The sequence below is a fragment of the Pristiophorus japonicus genome, chromosome 1 (genome assembly GCF_044704955.1).
Source record: "Pristiophorus japonicus isolate sPriJap1 chromosome 1, sPriJap1.hap1, whole genome shotgun sequence".
In the NCBI taxonomy this organism is placed as follows: Eukaryota; Metazoa; Chordata; class Chondrichthyes; family Pristiophoridae; genus Pristiophorus; species Pristiophorus japonicus.
Window position 1 is genome coordinate 377,897,114 of NC_091977.1, and position 25,120 is coordinate 377,922,233.

Below are 25,120 nucleotides of genomic sequence, written 5' to 3' on the forward strand. Positions count from 1 at the left end.
CTTGCTACCAGGTTTCCCATGCGATATTAGAATTCCCCACCCCCCCACTCCCAATGCATCTTTGAGTAAATACCCAGGCCATTGGCTCAGAATTTGCAGAAAGATTGCAGCGTGTGAACGACACATGCTGTTATATTGAGCAAATCGCCCAGCAATTTGTGGCGAGGAAGAGATACCCATGAATTACAAAGCGGCCCACGTTGCTGGCCGATTTGCACTGCTCTGCCATTAGCTACACGAAAATGGCACCCTGCCGTTAACTTCATAAAGTTGCTGCATTTGCATATCAATTGACCATTAAACTCACCACAGAAAGTTAAATCTAGTAATTAATACCATAAAAACCATTTTAACAAAGTGATATTTGCTAATGACTGCCAAATAACCTCAGGCTCAGAAAGTAAACATTAAAAACATTCCTGCATGTAGTGAATTGTTGTTGGAGGTTTTAAAAACACCAATTTAAATATTTTTCTTACTTTTCCTTTCTGTATCCTTTTCCTCTCTCTCGCATTTAAATCTTTCTTTCCCTCTCTTTATTTCTCTCTCTCTAACTAATTTGACATTGAATTCACACACTCAAATTCACTCTCCTTCTCAGTCCTTCCTCTGTTTATTTCTCAATCTTAAATCTCATTGGTTAAGGAGATAGACTGTTGGTCCCACAGTCCTCCAAGGTTCAAGATGCCCTGTGACTCTTGCTGTACCGTTATTAGCTGGCAATTCCAAATATATTGTGGGAAATGTTTTTGCCACTGAAGGGTGCAGGAACAAGTCTAACTAATGGGGCATGCTATAAGATGTCCCTCTCGAGCAAATTCTGGGCCATTCTCTCAGGGTTCCGATAACAAATGGTTCAAGATTCGTGTTTATGTTTTAATGCATTCTTGAAATCCCTTGGATGAGTTTACTTTCTTGTAAATTTGTCCAATATTCTCTGCATATTTCACTGTTCCTATAATTTTGAGTGAGTTTGACAATTTCCCCAACCATCTCCATCTACACAGATAAAATGAGAAGTATTCGCCCTTATATTTCCTCTCTGCACTAATGATAGCAGGGCTCAGAGATGGTGTTAACAATAGAGGAGCACTTGAAATGGTGTGAAATGATCTGATGAAAAGAATTCAGGTCACAAAATGTTGACAAGTTTCTTCATGTGTGTAGTTTGGCTGTCACTGTGTATTTCACCAATGTCATTTTAGCTGTTACTTTGAATACAAATCCACTGCAACTGCCGGAACTGTGGAGAATTACCTCCCATAGTAGAGCAGAATTCTGTACATATTTTTTGAGAGTGAGAAGATTAAAAAATAAATAAATCTTGCCCTCCCTTTATAGGTTGCCCACATCCCTGACTGAGAGGGCAGGTGAGTGATCTGCTTCTCAGTTTCTGTCAGTGTTGCTGATACTATCAGTGATGGTATGCGAGTGTATTTCAGAATCACTTTCCCTCCTCGTGGAGAACTTATCATTTCCAGTTTGTGATTTCTCATGCCAGCACTGCTGAGATAGGTAATTCACCGTGTGAAGGATCTGGGACAGAAACTGCATCCGACTATTCTGTGGTGTGTTCTAATGTGCTACACCACTGTAGTTCCTCCCCCAGTAGACCAGAGCTGTAACATCCCCATTATCTATAATGCCCTCCTTTATATTGCTAATTCACCCTGCTGAATGTGTCAAACCTTTAATATAAATAGGGCATCACTACTCTCAAAAAAAGCATATAGAGTCAATTCAAGAAATTGTTTTCCAATAGGCAGGTACAGCAAGTAATCAGGAAGGTAAATGGAATATTGGCCTTTATTGCAAGGGGTATAGAGTATAAAAGCAGAGAAGTCCTGCTACAACTGTACAGGGTATTGGTGAGTACGGTTTTGGTCTCCGTATTTAAGAAAGGATATACTTGCATTGGAGGCAGTTTAGAGAAGGTTCACTAGGTTGATTCCGGAGATGAGGGGTTTGACTTATGAAGATAGGTTGAGCCTATACACATTGGAGTTCAGAAGAATGAGAGGTGATCTTGATCTTATCGAAACATATAAGATAATGAGGGGGCTCGCCAAGGTGGATGCAGAGAGGATATTTCCACTCACAGGGGAAACTAAAACTAGGGGACATCGGGCCGGAATTAGTGAAGGGCAAGAGCCACCCAAGTGCCAGCCAAAGGACCGCCGATGGCTGCCGAGACACCTGACGGAACTCTGGATGGGGTTTTCGGCAAAAAGGTCCTTGAAAGGGCAGCCGGTGGCAAAAGAGGGTCTTACGCCATCAATCTGGGCGGCAGTGGGAGGGAGCTCTCATTCTCGGTGGTCCAAGTGCCACTGAGGATGGAGTCGGGCCAACGGAGGGTCGAAGAGCTGAAAATAAAAAGCATCCAAAAAAAACATCGGAAGACCTTCAGGGGACCCCATCAAGGTAAGTCACTGTAAAGAAAATGTTTTTAACATTGTTTACTTAGCTTTTTTTTCAGCTCTTCATACTCACCGTTGCGGATAGACCAGCCTCCTCGCAGTGGTCCACCCCTGTTCTGGCGCCGACTCCCGCCCGAACCAATCTGGCATCTCGGCGGGCGGGAGGTCAGTTGTGCCACTCGGCCATCCGCTGACGTCAGCCGGCAGTTCTCCCCTCCCGCCCGCTCCAGACCAAATTGAAACTGGCACTGGGCGCAACTCGAGGAGGAACGTCGGCGGCAGTGGGCGGTAAGGCCTCAATTTCGGCCCCATAGTCTCAGAACAAGGGGCCGCCCAATTTAAAACTGAGAGGAGGAGGAATTTCTCCTCTCAGAGGGTTGTAAATCTATGGAATTCTCTGTTCCAGAGAGCTGCGGAGGCTGGGTCATTGGATATATTTAAGGTGGAGATGGACAGATTTTTGAATGATAAGGGAGCCAAGGGAGCGGGCGGGGAAGTGGAGCAGGGTCCACGATTATATCAGCTATGATCTTATTAAATGGCGGAGCAGGCTCGAGGGGCCAAATGGCTCCTATTTCTTATGTTCTTATTCCTCCAGAGGCAGCAGAGGAATTAGTATTAAGTGTTGGCACTTACTGCTATTTTTCTGCCTCTGTGCATATAGAGTGCGCAGTCTGTCCAAACAGGTCAGTGGCACAGTTTTTGTATTGCGGGGCTGTGCTGGCCTTCACCAACCTATGTGAAAATTTCACAGCGAGAAAATGAAGGACGCAATTATGATTTTTAAATTATGTTGGTGCTGTGGAATCTATACCACAATGTAAGATGGATTGCACAGCACTGGGAACCCGAGCATGTTGCAGTGGCAAATTACATTTTTCTTATTCTTTGTATTTTCATCACTTGTGCAATACAATGCTTGCTGAAGAATAGATAGGTTTATGACATCAAATTAGAAGCCTGCCATTATGCAGATATCTCATTTGGAGGCCGAGATTTAGGTCAGCCACAAGAAGGTGCAAATTCTTTCACATTTACAAGCACAAGGTGCAAATTTATTTCATGAAAATACGTACAGAATTTCGAACACATACTCACCAACAGCAGATCACTGCTGTTTCAAATCACATACTAGCCATCACTGCCTTTTCCATGGCTCCTTTTTCTCATTTCATATGAACTGAATTCATTGAATTATGCAAAACACACACAGGATAATTTGACTTTGGGAATTATGTAATATGGGCAATATCAGATCAGCTGCCCTTGATGCAGTTCTCCTGATTTTCATTTCTATTGACTTCAGTATAAATGAAAATTGTGGGGAGATGTATAACTGGCAGCTGATCCAATATCGCCTATTTTACACTATCTCCCCCCCCCAGTCAACATTACCCCCACTGACTAATTCCAATCCTGTTCCTTGAAAGACTACTAAAAAATATTTTCCCTCTTCTCTGGATCACAATTACATAAGGATTGTTTTTAATTATTTCAAATAAAAGATGAACATTTCAAAATATGAAGGGACACTAAAAAGACATGCAAAAATGAACAGAATATTGGATATTCAACTTGTTCAAAATTGAACAGAGCAACAAAACATTACATGAGAGAAATCATAAAAATGCAAGATTCATTATTGATAAACAATGCACTTCAAGATATTTTGAGACTTCAACTGGTTCTCAACTAATCTAGGAGTGCATTATTCCAGCAAATTGTATCCTTTCATTCATCACCTCCTAACCAAGCATGTATTAAGAAAGGTCCAGTATGAAGTTTCCTCCCAATAGTTTAACAATGGTTATTTAGATAATAGTGCAAAGCTTTATTTATTCCACGGATATTAGCATATTTGACGACGGGATTTTGAAAATGATCAACAATTAGAAATGTTATTAGAACAATTAATACTGTACATCATACCCATACATTTCACAATAAAACTGTCAATGCAAGATTAACTGACACACTTAAATTGGAAACAGTAAATGTGGTTAATCTTTACCAATAATCTAGTAAAACTATGTTTCAGAATCGAGAATGGTTGGCTGATATAAAAGAAATACATAAAATGTATCAAAGGTTATAAAGTTCTAAAAGTTCTAAAAGTTCATAATGTTTGCTTAGTTCCAGGAAAAAGGTCATGATCATTTAAGTCTGGAAAAGTGATGTACTTTTTCATGGTAATTTTGCTGAGAGAGCAACATATTTACTTTACCCTTCACTGACTACTGATTCAGTGAAAAACTCACAATTTTGCAGCAAGATTATTTGAATAGAAATAATGGAATTTGGTTAAAATGCTCCGTTCAATAGATTTATCTATTCACTGTCAGGGTGTGACTAGGATGGCAATTTATATTGATAGGACAAAGATGAAAATAGCACAATTCAAATGTAGGATTATATTGTTTGGAAGCATTCCACTAAAAGCACATATAGATTTATGTCAATAAAAAGGGTTAATTCTGTGAAATTAAAGTAATTATAAATACACATGCAATGTTTCTGATTACAAGATCATATTTTTAATATTTGAACCAGTTATGACCAGAAAATTGTCATGGACAATGGTCAGTTCTTTCAGTACAACTTTCTTCTTTCCACAAACTCTGGTGCTGATAAAGAAGAATGAATATTTTACAGAATAATAAAGTAAACATTTATACTTGAGTTGAATAAACCATGCCTGGTTATCTGCATCTCTGGGAATTCTGAGCTTTTAATAGTGACAGCTACAGTGAATCCAAATTATAAATATGGTAAACTACAGGGATATGTGCATGCCTAGAGGCTGACTTTTCATGGAATTCAATGCAAATGCTTGGTGAATTTCATATTTCAGTAATCCAATGAAACTTCTTTACAACACCAACTATTTTAAAGGAAATCTTTACAAACAACTACTGCAAGCACCTAGCAGGTCAGTTATACTACAAAGGTTCTATCCTTTCAACTACATTTGACCAAAGACACTCTCTAGTTGACACGCATTCAGGTAAACAGTGTTGAGTACACACAGGCATCAGTAAAGCACTGTTTCTGGTCACTTCCAAAAATCAAATGAAAACCATTTCAGGATTGCCGACTATAGGGTTTTGGTCAGGGCACCTATTGTCCTCTATGGATCACTGAATCTTTTTAAAAAATGTGATAGGATCCTCTATCTTGGATATTGACACATATTGACACACTGTAAAAACTGACAACTAGAGCATACTGGATCTGTTCTATCATCCTCTTAAAGCTAATTGTGGATATAACTGACCCATATATCACATTTTCTTTAATTGTTCAATTCAGTAACTCTTCAACCATTGAGAAAGAGGAAGGCAGAATCCATTTTGTGTGTTGTGATATATTCAGTCCACAAAATAAAGAGTCCATTTGCTGAGTGCCAATCTTCTAAGGTACTCATTTTCCAATTTCTTAACTTTCCTCTGTGTACAACCTCTGATGACTTTAGGAAATAAAAGAACTGTTAAGCAGTACCAGCAAGTTCAAGATGTTTCTGACAGATTAACTTTCTCTCTTTTCTTGTGCCTCCTGAGATCCAGAAGATTGGTTTGTTGAAGTCTGTGTTTCTTTTTCAGCATCCCCTTCTAATAAAAAGAAAAGTCAATTTAGAAATCTTTAAAAGTGTTGTTGAAAGGAATGGTATTTGACATGTTTTCAGCATTTTCTGTTTTTATTCCATATTTTCACCACCCCACTATTTTGCTTTTGTGCAATTCTTATTTACTTTACTGCAAATTATGATCAATGTTGCAGTGAATTAATTAACTGAAACAACATGGTTGAGGTCCTAGCCAAATAATGGTGTATACCAGCAATTAATGTTTTTTAAAAATCTGGGTAGCAAAGTGCATCATAGGAACAGGAGCAGGTCTGCTATTCTATTAGATTATGGCTGATCTGTATCTTTACGCCCTCTACCTGTCTTGGTTCCGTAGTCCTTAATACTCTTGCCATACAAAAATCTATCAATCTCAGTTTTGACATTTTCAATTGACCTAACCTCAACAGCTTTTTAGGGGAGAGTTTTCCAGATTTCCACAACTCTTTGTGTGAAGAGATGCTTCCCGACATCACTGCTGAACATTTAATTTTAAAGTTATGCCCTTTTGTTCTGAACTCCCCCACTGGAGGAAATAGTTTCTCACTATCTACCCTATCAAATCCTTTAATCAACTTAAACACCTCAATTACATCACCACTTAATCTTTTATACACAAGGAAATAGAAGCCTAGTCTATGCAAACTGTCCTCATAATTTAACCCTGTTAGCACAGGTATCATTCTAGTGAATTTGTGCTGCACCCCCTCTAATGTTAATATATCCTTACTGAGGTGCAGTGTCCAGAACTGAACGAATACACAAAATGGGGTCTAACCAGAGCTTTATTTAATTTTATTAGAACTTCCATCCCTTTATTGTAGCCCCCTTGAGATAAAGGGCAACATTCCATTCGTCTTTTTAATTATTTTTTGTACTTGTCCACTATCTTTTATTGATTTCTGTACTTGTACTCCTAAATCTCCCTGGTCCTCCACAGTTCCTATCTTCTCACCATTTAGAAAATACCCTAATTTATTTTTCCTAGGACCAAAGTGGATGACCTCACACTTCCCCACATTGAACTTCATCTGCCACAGTTTTGCCAACTCACTTAATCCATCAACCTCCCTTTGCAACTTTCTGCTCTTATCGACACTATTTACTGTGCCACCTAACTTAGTGTCATCAGCGCAACATCCTTTCATGGTTGCAATCAAATTCAACCCGGAACGATGGTATGAAAGTCCCCTCTTTCTATTGAGTGTACAAAATGAATTTGGGTAGTCTTGAGCCAGTTCCTTCTGCATATTTGTTCACATTACAAAATAACCCATATCCTGTGAGGTCATCGGTCTCAGGCCTAATACATTAGACCCCATAACATCAAAGTTATACCTTGTTAAAAAAATAGTTATCAAATAAAACTTTATTGATCTCCCTAGAATATACACACTCCCATGTATTGTCAATGATACTGGATGGTGGTCAATAAGTAATGGGCAGTAGCCCAAATGTGGGATTAAAAAACAGGGATAGAACATCATCTGAACCCCTTAACTGGTGTATTGTTATGTTAACCACTGACTGCAATTTAGCAACTTCTATCATATAAATGATGTATAACAATAGAGATCATCTTTCTTTCATAACTGAGTTACAATGACCACAAAGCTGATATTCTAAGACCATAAATAACTAGTTAAAAGAACTTATAGTGTGAATGACCCTCACCTTTTTTGTCAATGTTCAGCTCTGCAAATGTAAGGCTTAAGTCGCTTGTGTTTACACCTGATGGAGAACCCAGGATGTCGTGCAGTGCATTTCTCCGGCCTGTCCGTCCTGAAGCAATGAAGTCTGCATACGAGGTTTCAACATCAGTCATTGCTGACAGGTTTCCACATAGCAATATCTGCAAGTCAGGTGCAGTAACAATTAAGAAATCACAGCTTATATATGGAAAGTAGCAGCATTGGACTAACAATCCTGAAATAGAGCTGTAAAGTTATAAATCACATGTTCGTGGGAGCCATATTGTAAACTTTGTGACCCAGAGACTTGTTCCAATGCTGCTTATATGTAGTGTATTCATTTTATATATATCATTTTATCACAAAATATAATTTTATGTTTTTTATTTTAGATAACAACATTTGAAGAATAAAATTAATATGGTCTATTTCAATGCTTTTAGTACATCTGTTAATCTTTTCAGGACTTAAATTTAAAAAAAAAAAATTATTTGAGATTATGGGTTTTCACACTCCTAAGATTCCCCTTGTAATGTATCACTACCAATATGATCATCATCATAGCCCTGAAAAGATGAACAGATAATATAAAAGCATTGAAATAGGCCATATTAATTTTATTCTGCAAATGTTATGTTATATAAAATAAATATAATATTTTATAAATAACCAAAAAGTAAAACAATTCAGAAAGTCATTTTTGGACCTGAAATTACACTCGAATGCCTCCAAACCACAAATAAAATCCATACTTACCCGATGGCCCCGGATCTACGAAGACTCGCGCTCCTGGGCTGCAGGCATACGCCTGTGTAAAGGCCCACGTATCCCAGGAGCGCATGCGTTTTACAAGCGTCCCTGGGATCATGTGGGCCGGCCCAACCTATCAAAAAAGGGGATTCCCATTATGTTTATGAGGATTCCATTTACATACGGAATCTCCATAAGCATAACAGGAATGACATAAAAAACACACGTTCACACAACCTAAATAAAAATAAATCATCACGTTTAATATTAATTAAAATACAATTTAATTAAACATTTAAAACAAAAATATAATGTTTTGAAAAATAAATGTAAGCACTTTTAAAGGGACCAAAAACAACCTAAACTAATTTTAAAGGTTTTTGAATGATTAAATGATTTAAAAAATGTTTTAATATTTATTTAAACCCTTATATGCAGGTAAAAGAAGGCCTTACCCCTGCTTTTACCAGGCATAAGAGTTTTGTGGGCATTTGCTGGGCAGTAGTTGGGTAAATAAGCCAAACCTGCACCAGCGAATGTCCATTTCCTTTGGATTCATACGATTTGTCAAGCTGAAACTTGACAGATTGCAAGTTCCGGGTTTTCGCGCATCCGCATTGCATGCGGAAATGCAAAACTTGTGGGGCACTTACGACCACGTACACACAGGCCCCGGAAAATCCAAGCCATTATCTTCCAACTCACTATACATAAGCATGAGGATTTGCTCTCCTTCTGCTTGTTAATTGTTCTCGAGACATCCCTAGAACTCCATGCAAAATACTTATTCCTGTGTAACACTAGTTTTATTTTCACCACTGTGTAATGTTACAAGGTAAACAATACTGATGTTGGCAGAATAAAGCAATTATTTTTTCTTCCTTCTTTAATTAAATCACAGTCATCAACTGGAAATAATTAGAATGATAGGGCTAGAAGTTCAATGCATTAGCGCCACCTGTCAGCGCCCACGCAGGGCGATACCGGATGGTGAGGGCGTTTCGCCCGAGCGCAGCCACTTTAGCGCCGCTTGCGAACTTGATTATGTTTTTACCAGAGGCAGGCACTGTAGCGCCAATGAGACTGCGACATCAATGAGTGTGCAACATCCCTGCTGGCGCCCCGATCGCAATACTGATTTGCTTCGCTTGGCACTAATCATGCCAGAAAAAAACAAGTGTTCAGACATGGGATTGGCGTTACCGCCACGATATTTAAAGGGATGAGCAACCGGATCATTGGGAGTTCAGATTGATTGCTTCCTTTTCAGATAGCTTTTTGACTGCTTTTATAGTGTGCACATCGTTGCTTTGTTGCTGCTCTTAGAGTTTGTTCATTAGCATTTCTCAGAACTTTTGGACCTGCTGCTTTGACTCATTCATGGGTGCTGTGCCGGCAATGCACCTTGACATCCGGCAACTACTTTTGAGGCAGCGGCTGCAGAGACAGATCATGCCAAATGTGGCCAGAGGCAGGGGGGAGGGCTTGTAGATGTTGCAACAGGTGGTTTTATCCTCCCAGGGTTTTCCAGGAGCAGTTCTCCTACATTCATATGTCACAGGAGCAGTGCCTTAGAAGGCTACTCTTCAGCAAAGAGGTGGTCACAGAGCTGTGCCACCTGCTGCAGCAAGACCTCCACAGCCTCATATCAGCAGGACTTCACACTCAGTGGCAGTTAAGGTCACAGCAGCTCTCAATTTCTATGCTGGCAGCTCCTTCCAAGCTACAGCAGGGAATAGAGCAAACATTTCCCAGTTTGCCATCCATTGCTGCATCTGGGATGTAACAAACACCCTGTACAGAAGGAGAAGGGAGTACATCTCATTCAGCATGACCAGAGAGAAGCAGCAGGAATGCTCATGTGGATTTGCAAGGATAGCGGGCTTCCACATGGTTCAAGGCACCATTGACAGCACTCACGGGGCATTGCAGGCATCTCATCAGAATGCAGAGGTGTTTTGTAACCGCAAAGGCTACCACTCTCTGAACAGGCAGCTCATCCTCGCCGTGAATGTCCGCTATCCTGGCAGAACCCAGGATTCATTAATCCTGCAACAGACCACTGTCCCAGCATTATTTCAACCACCACATGGAGCTCGTGGCTGGCTGCTCAGGGACAAGGGTTATGCGCTCGCCACCTGGTTGATGACACACCGCCGAAATTCCAACACTCAGCATGTATATAATGAGAGCCATGCCGCCACCAGGAACCTCATCGAGCAGACTATTAGGGTGCTGAAACAATGGTTTGCAACTGCTCTGGAAGAGCCCCGTTGTACTCCTCTGATCAAGTCTCCCTTATCGTCATTGTGTGCTGCATGCTGCACAACCTAGCCATTCAGAGCGTCCAGCCATCGCCAACGGGGATTACAGGTCCACCTCAGGAGGACAAAGAGGGAGCGGAACAGCAGCAGGAGGAGGAGGATGAGGAAGATGAAGATGAGGAGGAGGGTGAAGAGGAGGAGGAGGTGCAGCAGCAACGGAGGAGGAAGCTTGCCAATGTTGCTTCTGCAAGAGCCGTGCGTGACCACCTCATTATGCAGAGGTTCCACTAAAGCAGAGATCACATAGCGATTGCGTAGCACACACATGGCTATATGCACAATGCAGCCCCTATCACCCTGCACATGCCAAATAAAAAATACCACAAAAACTGAAATTTCAATTACCCATTTATTGCAACCCCCAACATCAACCATAACCTTTTTTTAAATATTTCCCTTCCGGGACTTTCTCCCCCCTTCCAGCCCTGCTGCTCCTCCTCAATGGAGCCCTAGTGGTTGCAGCAAGGCTGGTTGAAGGCTGCTCACTCCACGACACACTGACTGCAGATGTCATACCAGCATGTCCTCGACCAGCTCTGGGCCTGGAAGGCCGGCTGCAGACTTTACCACCTCAGCATGGGTGACAGCAGTCTCGGATGGCTGGGGTGCAGACAGTGCCAAGTGCAATGGAAAAGTATCAATGATGGAGCCGTAATGCAACACCCTCCATTTCCACTGCCATACTGTCATTCCCTCGGGGCAACGCCTCAGCAACCAGAGCAATCTGCTGGAGTACAGTTTGCTGGCCTGCTTTGGCACCGTGACTTCCCTGTTGGACTGCAGGGAACCCAGAAATTAAGGCACCGGTCAGTGCTTGCATGGCATCAATCTTAATCTGCATGAGACCAGACTGAGTCTGCATGCCACCAAGCACTGACTCCATTAGAGCACTAAGCCTTTGCGTTGCTTCGGCCTGTGCTGCAACAGCTGCTGCCACCTCACCCATGACACATGGCATGAGGTCTGAGTCCTCACGGTCTCTCTGTGATTCCACCATCCTTTGCAAGCTGCCAAGGATGGGCTCGAAGATGTGCTGGGAGACACGTGCAATGCTTGAGGCGGATTACTCCAAACTACTAGCCAATGTGTCCATTCTCACGGGCACCTTTGCCATTGCACCCAGAAGATTGCTGTGCATGTCCGCTGACCATCTGGCCAAAGCCTCTACATCGTGGTCCTCATCTGAGTCCTGCTGAGCAGAAGTCACACGCGAACCTCGAGGTTCCCTTACCCCGTGGCGTGGCGGCATGATGCAGGGTCCCGGAGCATCACCCTCCTCGAACCCCAGGAACATTTCCTCCTCCAGCGACGTCATCTCGCCAGAGTCGGGGGGAGCTTGCTGAGGTGGCTGATGCAGCGATGGGGTCTCCTCTCCTTCCACCTCATCTCCATCATCGCTGTCAGTGGGAGGCTGAGGGACAGGCTGCTGGGATGCTGGATCATCATCTGAAAGCATAAAGTCACAAGAGTGTGGTTAAGTTCAGGGGAGGGGGGGCAGGAAGGGAGCAAGGAATGGAGGCAGTATACTTCAATGCAAAATGGCAAAGGCTTGTGGTTTGAGGGGGAAGTGGCATGAGAGAAGAGGGAGCGGTGAGGGTCATACCATTTTTGGCCCCAGGGGGGTCCGGCTCGCCGCGTGCTGCAGCTTCCACAGCGAGAGGCCTCAGTTCAGCCTCATCTCCTCCTGTTCTTTCCTGCTCACATGTGTTGTGAGCCAGTTTGGCCTGCAAGAGAAAATAAAACATGTAAGTGAGTGTGGAGCGATGTGTTTGTCACATGTGCCGACCATAGTTGATTAGCTGTTAATGTATGGAAGTGGTGAGATGTGGATGTAACTTTCATTAGGTGGGCACAGTTTGTGGGAGAGTGCTGGGATGTGGCGGTTTCTACAGTGTGTACAAATAATGAGGTTGGCATTGTGGCATGCAGATATTTTGGAAGAATGTACTCACCCTGCCCGCCCGAATGAGATAATGAGCTTTTTCCGACATTGCATGCCAGTCCTGCTGACCACGCTTCTGGCGGAGAAATACTGGGCAACCGCCCTCTAAACTCTCTTAAAAGTCTTTGGCAAGGGTCTCCTGCCAGTATCTGGGAACATGGAGGCCCACCGCCTCTACCAGAGCCTCCAGGGCATGGTCACTAAATCTCACAGCACGCTGGTGTGGCCTCTGAGCAGCCATCATGCTCCTTCCACACCTACAGCACAGGCTGGAATGGTAAGTTTGAGGCTGTGCTGCTTCATTGTCCACCCCCTTTAAGAAGCAATTGGAGCTAGCATGTCTGATGAGTCTCCAGATGACCCCAGTTAAAATTGATTTGTGCTATGAGGGTAGCGCCTCACTTGTCGATAGTATCGCCTTAAGAGAAGTGTGCACCGCTTGATTTAGCACTTATCTTCCCTCTTAGAGCACTAAAAATCAATTTCCCAATCGCCGACGCGAATTATAGCCAGGCACTAAACTTACTGACCAAGCGATGTTAGCGCCTCAAATTGCGATAATCAATTTTCCCCCCATCGAATCATAGAATAGTACAGCACAGAAGGAGGTCATTTGGCCCATCAAGTCCGGCTCTTTTGAAGAGCAATCCAATCAGTCCCACTCCCCCACTTTTTCCCCATATCCTTGCAATTTTTTCTCCTTCAAGTATTTATCCAATTCTCTTTTGGATGCTACTATTGAATCTGTATCCACCACCCTATCAGGCAGTACATCCCAAAGCCTAACCACGCATTGCATTAAAAAGTTTTTCCTCATGTCACCTCTGGTTCTTTTGCTGATCACCTTAATTCTGTGCCCTCATGTTATTGACACTTCAGCCATTGGAAACAGTTTCTCTTAATTTACTCCATGATTTTAAACCTCTATCAAATCTCCTCTTGGTCTTCTCTGCTCCAAGGAGAATAACCCCAGCTTCTCTAGTCTACCCACGTAACTCTATTTCCTCATCCCTGGAATCATATTGTAAATCTCTTATGTACTCTCTCCAAAGCTTTCATGTCCTTCCTAATGTGTAGTGCCCAGAATTGGACACAATACTCCAGCTAGGGCAAAACTAATGTTTTATATAGGTTTAGCAAAACGTCCTGGCTTTTGTACTCGATGCCTCTATTTCTAAAGCCCAGGATTCCATATGCTTTATTAATTGCTTTGTTAACCTGCTCTGCCACATTCAAATATTTGTGCACAAGCACCTTCAGGTCTCTCTGTCCTTGCATCCCCTTTAAAATTGTACCTTTTTGTGTGTATGGTCTCTCCTCATTCTTCGTAACAACATGCATCACCTCACACTTCTCTGCATTGAATTTCAGCTGCCATGTGTCTGCCCATTCCACCAGCCATTCTATATTATCGTGGTCCATTACTATCTTCCTCACTGTTTACTGCAGTTCGAAGTTTTGTTTGGTCTGCAAATTTTGAAATTGTGCTCTGTACCCCCAAATCCAAGTCATTAATGTATATCAAAAACAGCAGTGGTCCAAGTAGTGAAGCCTGGGAACACCACTGTACAGTGTTGTGTATCTGTAAAGCATGCATTCCCATGTTCTGCCACCAGGGAGTGCATCCCCTGAAGTCCAAAGGGATCCCAGCAACCCTTGGGAGCACTGTATATAAGCCAGCCCCTAAGGCCTGTTCCTCACTCTGGAGTGTCTTAATAAAGACTGAGGTCACTGTTACTTTAACCTCCCTGTGTGCAGTCTCATCTGTGTTAGGAACACAATAACTGGCGATGAGTATACGAATCCAACGCAAAGATGCAGCAAACTGTGGACATCCTGGAGAAGTTCTTGGAGGGTGAGGACTGGGAAGCCTATGTCAAACGGCTAGACCAGTATTTGTAGCCAACGAGCTGAATGGAGAAGGAAGCGCTGCAAAAAGGAGAGCAGTCCTCCTCACGGTCTGCGGGGCACCGAACTACAACCTCATGAAGAATCTTCTAGCTCTGGTGAAACCCACAGATAAGTCGTATGAGGAGCTGTCTACACTGGTTCGGGAGCATCTTAACCCGAGGGAGAGCATGCTGATAGCAAGGTATCGGTTCTACACATGCCAGCGATCTGAAGGTCAGGAAGTGGCGAGCTACGTCGCCGAGCTAAGGCGACTTGCAGGACAATGTGAGTTTGATGGCTACCTGAAGCAAATGCTCAGAGACTTTTTTGTGCTGGGCATTGGCCATGAGACCATTCTACGAAAACTTTTGACTGTAGAGACACCGACCCTCAGTAAGGCCATTGCAATAGCACAGACGTTTATGTCCATCAGTGATATCACCAAACAAATCTCTCAGCACACAAGTGCTAGCAATGTTCATAAATTAACTGGAACTGTGTTTGCAAGCAGAAATATACAGGGCAGAAACCAAGAGTCTGCAACTGCCAGCAGGCCTCAGGTGGCCCAGATGACTCAGAGTCCGCAACAAAAGATGAATGCAAGGCAATTCACACAGTGTTGGCGTTGTGGAGGCTTCCTTTCAGCCTATTCATAGAAACATAGAAACATCGAAGATAGATGCAGGATAGGCCATTCAGCCCTTCGAGCCTGCACCACCATTTAAAAAGATCATGGCTGATCCTTCACCTCAGTACAGCTTTCCCGCTTTCTCGCCATACCCCTTGGTCCCTTTAGCCGTAAGGGCCATATCTAACTCCCTCTTGAATACATCCAATGAACTGGCATCAACAACTCTCTGCGGCAGGGAATTCCACAGGTTAACAACTCTCTGAGTGAAGAAGTTTCTCCTCATCTCAGTCCTAAATGGCCGACCCCTTATCTTAAGACTGTGTCCCCTGGTTCTGGACTGCCCCAACATCGGGAACATTCTTCCCGCAGCTAACCTGTCCCGTCCCGTCAGAATCTTGTACGTTTCTATGAGATCCCCTCTCATCCTTCTAAACTCCAGTGTATAAAGGCCCAGTTGATCCAGTCTCTCCTCATATGTCAGTCCAGTCATCCGTGGAATCAGTCTGGTGAACCTTCGCTGCACTCCCTCAATAGCAGGAACGTCCTTCCTCAGATTAGGAGACCAAAACTGAACACAATATTCCAGGTGAGGCCTCACCAAGGCCCTGTACAATTGCAGTAAGACCTCCCTGCTCCTAAACTCAAATCCCCTAGCTATGAAGGCCAACATGCCATTTGCCTTCTTCACCGCCTGCTGTACCTGCATGCCAACTTTCAATGACTGATGAACCATGACACCCAGGTCTCGTTGCACCTCTCCTTTTCCTAATCTGCCGACATTCAGATAATATTCTGCCTTCGTGTTTTTGCCACCAGAGTGGATAACCTCACATTTATCCACATTATACTGCATCTGCCATGCATTTGCCCACTCACCAAACCTGTCCAAGTCACCCTGCAGCCTCTTAGCATCCTCCTCACAACTCACACCGCCACCCAGCTTAGTGTCATCTGCAAACTTGGAGATATTACACTCAATTCCTTCATCCAAATCATTGATGTATATTGTAAAGAGCTGGGGTCCCAGCACCAAGCCCTGCGGCACTCCACGAGTCACTGCCTCCCATTCCAAAAAAGACCCGTTTATCCCGACTCTCTGCTTCCTGTCTGCCAACCAATTCTCTATCCACGGCAGTATATTACCCCCTATACCATGTGCTTTAATTTTGCACACCAATCTCTTATGTGGGACCTTGTCAAAAGCCTTTTGAAAGTCCAAATACACCACATCCACTGATTCTCCCTTGTCCACTCTACAAGTTACATCCTCAAAAAATTCCAGAAGATTTGTCAAGCATGATTTCCCTTTCATAAATCCATGCTGACTTGGACCGATCCTGTCACTGCTTTCCAAATGCGCTTCTATTTCATCTTTAATAATTGATTCCAACATTTTCCCCACTACTGATGTCAGGCTAACCGGTCTATAATTACACGTTTTCTCTCTCCCTCCTTTTTTTATAAAGTGGTGTTACATTAGCTACCCTCCAGTCCATAGGAACTGATCCAGAGTCGATAGACTGTTGGAAAATGATCACCAATGCATCCACTATTTTGAGGGCCACTTCCTTATGTACTCTGGGATGCAGACAATCAAGCCCCAGGGATTTATAGGCCTTCAATCCCATCAATTTCCCCAACACAATTTCCCGCCTAATTAGGATATCCTTCAATTCCTCCTTCTCACTAGACCCTCGGTCCCCTAGTACATCCGGAAGGTTATTTGTGTCTTCCTCCGTGAAGACAGACCAAAGTATTTGTTCAATTGGTCTGCCATTTCTTTGTTCCCCATTATAAATTCACCCGAGTCCGACTGCAAGGGACCTACGTTTGTCTTCACTACCCTTTTTCTCTTCACATATCTATAGAAGCTTTTGCTGTGAGTTTTTATGTTCCCGGCAAGCTTCCTCTCGTACTCTATTGTCCCCCTCCTAATTAAACCCTTTGTCCTCCTCTGCTGAATTCTAAATTTCTCCCAGTCCTCTGGTTTGCTGCTTTTTCTGGCCAATTTATATGCCTCTTCCTTGGATCTAACACTACCCTTAATTTCCCTTGTTAGCCATGGTTGGGCCACCTTCCCCGTTTTATTTTTACTCCAGACAGGGATGTACAATTGTTGAAGTTCATCAAATGTAATCTATAAATGTTTGCCATTGCCTATCCACCATCAACCCTTAAAGTATCACTCGCTATTCTATTCTATTCTAGCTAATGCACGCCTCATGCCGTCGAAGTTAGCTTTCCTTAAGTTCCGGACCCTAGTTTCTGATTTAACTGTGTCACTCTCCACCTTATTGAAGAATTCTACCATATTATGGTCACTCGTCCCCAAGGGGCTTCGCACAACAAGATTGCTAATTAGTCCCTTCTCATTACCCATCACCCAGTCTCGGATGGCCAGCTCTCTAGTTGGTTCCTCGACATATTGGTCAAGAAAATCATCCCTAATACACTCCAGGAAATCCTCCTCCACCGCATTGCTACCAGTTTGGTTCGTCCAATCTATATGTAAATTAAAGTCGCCCGTGATAACTGCGGTACCTTTATTGCACACATTCCTTATTTCTTGTTTGTTGCTGTCCCCAACCTCACTACTAATTCTTGCCGCTTCAAAGGGTATGTTTGCAAGAGCTGTGGAACAATGGGGCACCTCCAACGAGCTTGCAGATGAGCTGCAACCTCTGCAAAACCTGCTAACCACCACGCGGCAGAGGAAGATCGATCCATGGTGGATCAAAGGAATTGAGCCTCAGAGAGAGGAGGACAGATGCTGAAGTACACGGGGTGGACACATTTTCGACAAAATGTCCACCTATAATGCTAAATGTAAAATTGAATGTCTTACCCGTAGCCATGGAACTGGACACTGGCGCTAGCCAATCCATCATGAGTAAAAATATGTTTGAGAGATTGTGGTGCAACAAGGCACTCAGACCAGGCCTGAGCCCCATCCCCACGAAATTGAGAACGTACACCAAAGAGTTCATCACTGTCCTGGGCAGCACCATGGTCAAGGTCACCTACGAGGGCACGGTGCACGAACTGCCACTCTGGATTGTCCCAGGCAATGGTCCCACACTGCTTGGAAGGAGCAGGCTGGGCAAAAACCACTGGAACTGGGATGACATCCCAGCGCTATCACATGTCGATGAGGCCTTATGTACTCAGGTTCTTAACAAATTTCCTTCCCTTTTTGAGCCAGGCATTGGAAATCTTTCCGGGGCGAAGGTGCGGATCCACTTAGTCCCACAGGCATGACCCATTCACCACAAGACGCGAGCGGTACCTCACATGATGAGGGAGAGAGTGGAAATCGAGCTGGACAGGCTGCAACGCGAGGGCATCATCTCCCCAGTGGAATTCAGCGAGTGGATCAGCCCGATTGTTCCAGTACTCAAATGTGATGGCACAGTCAGGATTTGCGGCAATTATAAAGTAACTATTAATTGTTTCTCGCTACAGGACCAATATCCACTACCTAAGGCAGATGACCTATTTGCGACGCTGGCAGGAGGCAAGATGTTCACCAAGCTCGATCTGACTTCGGCCTACATGACGCAGGAGCTGGAGGAGTCTTCGAAGGGCCTCACCTGCATCAACACGCACAAGGGACTGTTCATCTACAACAGATGCCCATTTGGAATTCGGTCAGCTGCAGCGATCTTCCAGAGAAACATGGAGAGCCTACTCAAGTCGGTACCACGCACGGTGGTTTTTCAGGACGACATATTGGTCATGGGTTGGGACACCATCGAGCACCTACAAAACGTGGAGGAGGTCCTCCAGCGACTGGATCGCGTAGGGCTGCGGCTGAAGAGGTCGAAATGAGTCTTCATGGCAACAGAAGTGGAGTTTTTGGGGAGAAAGATCACGGCAGATGGCATTCGGCCCACAGACGCTAAGACAGAGGCTATCAGGAACGTGCCCAGGCCACAGAACATCACGGAGCTGCGGTCGTTCCTGGTACTCCTCAACTATTTTGGTAACTTCCTACCGGGGTTAAGCACCCTCTTAGAACCCCTACATGTGTTATTGCGTAAAGGTGAGAGCTGGATATGGGGAAAAAAAACAAGTAACTGCTTTTGAGAAAGCCAGAAACATTTTATGCTCCAACAAGCTGCTTGTATTCTATAAACCCATGTAAAAGACTTGTGCTAGCATGTGATGCGTCTTCGTATGGAGTCAGGTGTGTATTACAACAAGGTAACGTTGCGGGGAAGTTGCAACCTGTCGCTATGCCTCCAGGAGCTTGTCTTGAGAATGTGTGGGAGGGTTGCGAGGGTGGTAGATGGCTAGAGAAGGTGGCAAAAGGATGGAGATAGGGAATCATGGGAAAATAGCTAAAGAAATGGTCAAGATGCAGACAACTGCAGAATCAACAGAAAAAAAAGGGGTTACCAAGAGTTGAAGTTGAGGTTAGACACGGGTCATGAGAAAGCCCAAGGCAGCACAAAGAAAGAAAGCAATCCTAGATAGGAAGGGAAAAGTAATAGCTTTTACTGATAAGGAGGAAGAGAAACTAATTGGGTTCTTTACTGATAAGGGAAGACAGTGTAGCAAAGCTATAACTAACCTACCTGACACCAGCCCTAATTGGGAGACTTTCTTGCCTGCCATTGGACGTACTCGGGGGTGGGGGGCGTGAGGCAGAAAGGGATTGGATAGACCAAGTGCTAATCAAATGTGTTCTGTTTTGAAAGTGTATATCTACTGTGCTTTTCGCGCTGAAAAGGGACTTGTCCAGGGGAAGGTGAACAGGTTCTGATTGAGAGTGTCCCTTTGTCTTGACAAGTCCCGGCCGGAGAATCTTCAATAAAGGTCTTTTACAGAAAAGGCAAGAGGTGTTCGCGTGTCAGTGTATTCGCTAAAACAGATTGAGGGAAAAAGAATCTGTATTAACATTTGGTGTCAGAAGTGAGATCTCAACGGACGGCTGCCGAAAGCTTGCGAATTAAGAGCCAGACTAGCCTTGGACGAGACGGGAGGAAAGTGGCCACTGGAGTGAGTACTCTTTAAAATACCACTTCAGTTTCCTTCAGTTCCAAAAGTCTGAGGAAAGTTTGGCCACTCGCTGGTTCTCAGGTAGCGTCTGAACGAGATCCAGGTCAATCTGGCGAACACCTTGGAAATAAGTGTCCAAGTCAGGTATGACGTCGACTTTGTATAATCACTTAGTCCGTCTAGGCGCTGATTGGACTTAAATCGCGCGGCGACGTGAACCGCGCGGCGACACAAAGGGATAGGGAAATAGACAATCGCGCGGCGCCGTGAATAGGAAAACCGCGCGGTGACACGGAGGATAGGGAAATAGACAATCGTGCGGCGACGCAAATAAGAAAACCGCGGGGCGACGCGGAAGAAAAGGGAAATTGTGTAAAACTAAATCGCGGGGCGACGCGAGGAATTGTGTAAGGATAAAAGGAATTGTGTAAGGATAAAATTGGGCAATCATAGATCCAAAAATAGAGCCGGCCAAAGAAAAAATTTTAATTAATAAGCTTTGTTGAATGAAGAGAGACTTTTGTGAATGTCTGTTTTTGAATGAGAGTACTTGTGTGATTTTTTTGACTGTGGAATGAATTTTCATGTTTTTTTTTAAAAGCCTGTTTGGAGGAATGAAGCAGCTGTTTGCTTATTTTAGCTCCACCCACTTCTCCAAACAGAGTGAAAGTTTTTTCAACCCTTTGTAGTGTTGTCCTGTATGTGGGAAGTTTTAAGACATTTTAAGTTAGAAACGCAGGTGTGGATTTATTCGGATGATAAGTTACGGAGCTAGGAAATGCACAAAGGATAGGTTTGTTGAGTAAAAGATAAAAAATACGTGGTCCCGGTGGTTGAAAAAAAAATAATTTATTTGACACCCTCACTTACTTGTCGAAAGAAAACATGCAATGATTGATTACATTGGGTTGAAAGACATAAATTTAGTCTCGGAATGAGATAAAGAATGCCTTTTAAAAAGAGCTTCTAGCTCAAAAAAAAGGTTTTAAATAAAGATTGAAATTACAAAGTTTGAATTGGGATTTTGAGATATTCGGAGAAGGCACAGCAAAATACTGAGGTGGATTCAAAAAAAAATTATTAAATTAAATCTGATCTCTTAAAGAAAAAGGAGATATTAAACTAAAAGGTTTGGAAACAATCTCGAAATACTTTCAGGGATCAGGTCAAACTCCTGGACGAGTGGCGAGCTATCCGCGAAGGTGTAAAAGGGACTTTTGAAAAATGTTAAAAACAGCAAGCTTTAGCAGTTTAGAAGAGACATTTTAACGACTTTGAAACTGGAGCATTTTGAGATAATGAAAAGCAACCCTCAAAGCCTAATTGCTGGACTCCATTCAAGTTATGGAGAAAAGAAAAAGATAAAGACGCTACTTTGAAAGAAAAAGATAAAGACGCTACTTTGAAAAATGATTTTAAATTAATTTATGGAGTCACGAGCCCTCCGTGTAAAATACAAAACCTAATTTGAAGGAGATCTGAAAAAAAGATGTAACGTAATAAATAAGTGCTGAAAAAAATGTGTTTGTGATGGAAAAAGACATAACTTACTAAATACTAGTTGATGTTTGCTGTGAAAAAGATATTGGTTTAATTCGGAAAAGGAAAAAAAAATTGGAAGAGGTAAAAGACACTATACAGTGATAATGATTTTAAATTATGAGAAAGTTTCACTCCAGTTTGAAAGATTTCCAAAATGGACATTGTTTATCAAAAAAAGTCCCGAACAGTCTAAACAAGCAGGAGGGTTTTGAAAATAACGAGGAGAAAAGATCTTAGCTATGCGAACTCAGCACAGAAAAAAAAATGGGAATTAGAGAATCTTACTGAATTTTAAAATTCTTATAGAAAATGGAACTGGCACGGATGTTTAGATTTTGTGCCGAGAGAGGAATAAAACACAAGATTTGCCCAGTGAACGGGACCGTAAAATAAAACAAAATGTTAGAATGTACACAGCGTGTGAAAATTGGATTTCAGTAAACAAAATAGCTATTAAAAATGTGTGGTCTCGTTTTAAATCAATCAAAAAAAAATCTTTGGCGATTAGAAGTTAAGAAAACATTGGAGTTTACTCTAAAATGCCGTCGTCCCTGATGAGAAGACTTTTATTATGAAGGCTTTACTAATGATTTCTGCTTTTTTTAAACGGATTCCTAATTTCTAAGCAAGTTTTGAAGGCACAAAGACTTAAAAAAAGAATTTTTCGGATGATTACGTGAAGTCATGTAATGACAACAGGCTTTCTTACAAACCTGTAAAGGAGTTAACCCTTTCCATTGACAGCTGTTTTATACTGGACATTATTAATTTGGATTTCTTAATACAATAAAAAAAAGACTCACCTAACAGAGGAAATGGTGCGATAGTCAGAATAAAAATAAAAACAGAACTAGCCTATGTAATAATACTCGCCTGATACAAATAAAAGAAAGATACTCAAACAAAACAAATTCAAGAGTTAAAAGCTAAGATAAATAAGCTGGAAGAGATTTTTTTTTAAAACGGGGCCAGACGGATAATGCAGTGCGCAGCCATAGCACCATCACCTATGGCAATAGAGCCAATGTACCCCACGGTGGGTAAGTGTAGTCTACAAACCCAACCTAACTTTACCTCCGATTTCACAGAGTGACCTCGTCATGCATGGATAAAAGATGAGTAGACCAGAACCTAACACCTGGTGACGACCAGGCTATCTGTTTAAAATTTGCAGATAAAACACTCACCGAGATGGGACCGCAGCGGCTACTTCGACTCTGGAGACTCAGGATACTGGGGACCTTGAGGCCCATGCAGGCACTGGATAATACAGATGGACTATGAGAGATATAGCACACGCAGGAAAGACACAACTACATGAACTAGCTTTGTTTAATTTGACTGCCGAAATATGCAACCCAGCTAGCCAAGGACTGGAGCAAGGACAGAACTTATTTTAACGCATGGCTATGTATAGTGTATTAAGTAAGGTTGTAATGCAGCAGGCTGCCGATGCCATGGGCGACAGTAGATTACGAGGATAGGAGCAAGTTCATAGGACCAAAAGGGGAAGGGCGCAGAAATCCAACTGGATGGAATTTCAGTTCTAGAAGCTCATGCCTGGGCGGACGAAGCTGCAAAACAAGCCGCCAAATCCACCCCGCAAGAAACAGAAGGGTGGGAAGAGAACGGAGCAAGGGGGGGGGGTGCTAGTAATAAAAGAATCTAAAGAAAGGATATAATTTGGGGTGCGTCAGCGACTACTTATCCTAAACCTAATGGATATCATTTTTCCTAGCTTCTGTGGGAATGAAACTATAAGTCTATACCAGAACCTGGCACAACGGATCCTCGAAGGCCCGGAACCCACTACCCTGAAATTTAATGTCAGAAATGGAACAGGGCAAGGTCGAAAAAAAAGGGGAATACTGGAAACACTAGGCACGGGTTATGCGGCAGGGGTTATGACGATTAATTCCATCGGCCTGTAGGCAATATACGCAACCGGGTTAACAACTTAATGGCGTAGTCCTGAGTGGTTTAGTGGGAAGGGACTTGGATAAACAAGCCCTACATGCGCGGTGGGGAGATGGCGTGGAAGGGGAACTGTTACAAGTGGCCCATACATTGCCGAAATGCCAAGACAATAAAATTGATCCATGTAATGGGGAAAGATATAAGTAAACGATTACAGGCTGAGATAGTTTGCTTCGGGTATGGGGCCTGGATATTAATTGAGGTACAACATAATTTGGAGCAACTCCAGAATGGAGACATACCAGATTGGATTCCGAACAGCATACTTAACAATTGGACTCTAGATAAAAAAATGAATAACACATGTGAGGTACGAAGGAATAGTCACGCATGGGTGCCAAAATTCAGATGTATTACTGGGCGGGTGAATATGATCGGATTTGTGTTGTCCATACCACAGTATGATGTAACAAAGGGAGACCCCTTATATCAGATCGATAATATTGGTGAAGTGAGAAACCAAACTCGGTTACGTTACCATCAGCCTGCCAGACGGGTGATTAAAATTAACAATAGTACCAAAGGCATTGATATAACTGACTGCTATAAAATTAACCAAGTGGTTTTATGTCGAGGTACGTCATGAATGACGAATGATGATTGCAGATTCCACCAAACAAACGGATGCATGCTGAGTATCACTCCTCTCGAACACGATCTTGAGACCATCGCTGCTCCGCAAGGGAACGGAGAGCGATGCGTAAGCACGGGGGCAGCCAACTTAACCATTAAGACCAGGGGAGGAGTCACCCCGTGTCCTCATTACTCCTAACTTCTGCTTCAGACCCAAGGGAGAAATAGACATAGACGGATATCATATACATCCCGAGACAACGGAAATCATCGACGGAACAATCACGGATACCCTCTGAGAAGGGTACGAAGAGGCGGTATGGGAACCGCAAGGCAAACAGATACTGGAACTAAATGAGGAACAATTACGTTTGGTGCAAGGAATCCAGAATCAAAGACGACAGTATGTCCGGCTGATGGAAGAAATAGACAACTTACAGAGAGACACTAACACAATGCTGGCTGATCAGCCCTGGTACTCAAAGCTGTGGGACATTGGACTTAATATTCAAATTCACCCATGGATAAGAATAATATCACACGTACTTGTAGTAATACAGTGTCTGGTTCTGATGGTCATGATGGGATTAACATGTGCACGAATTAAACAGGCCAAACGATAAGTCAGGGCACGCACTATGATTAAGGCCATAAGGGATGAAAATTTAAGCAGTCCGACAGGAAGGACTTATCTTATATAACTCTGTGGGAAGGTTTCAGGAGGTCCCGAAGCTTGGGAGATGGCCACCCAGGTGAACGA

At 43.1% G+C, this 25,120-nt stretch overlaps 1 protein-coding gene across 2 annotated transcripts; it reads right to left on the reverse strand.

The window, feature by feature from the left end:
* Positions 1-3,454: 3,454 nt before the first annotated feature.
* pkia (cAMP-dependent protein kinase inhibitor alpha) lies at positions 3,455-23,065 on the reverse strand. 2 transcript variants are annotated; one of them, XM_070875144.1, is made up of 4 exons: positions 12,408-12,528; positions 12,036-12,250; positions 7,714-7,891; positions 3,455-6,025 (listed from the first exon to the last, which is right to left on the reverse strand). In XM_070875144.1, exons 2-4 carry the CDS (start codon positions 12,117-12,119, stop codon positions 5,943-5,945), a joined length of 345 nt encoding a protein of 114 aa, XP_070731245.1. In that variant the 5' UTR covers positions 12,120-12,250; positions 12,408-12,528; the 3' UTR covers positions 3,455-5,942. The 2 variants fall into 2 exon arrangements, with proteins under 2 accessions (XP_070731245.1, XP_070731238.1); XM_070875137.1 differs by lacking the exons at positions 12,036-12,250; positions 12,408-12,528 and adding an exon at positions 22,998-23,065.
* Positions 23,066-25,120: the final 2,055 nt, after the last annotated feature.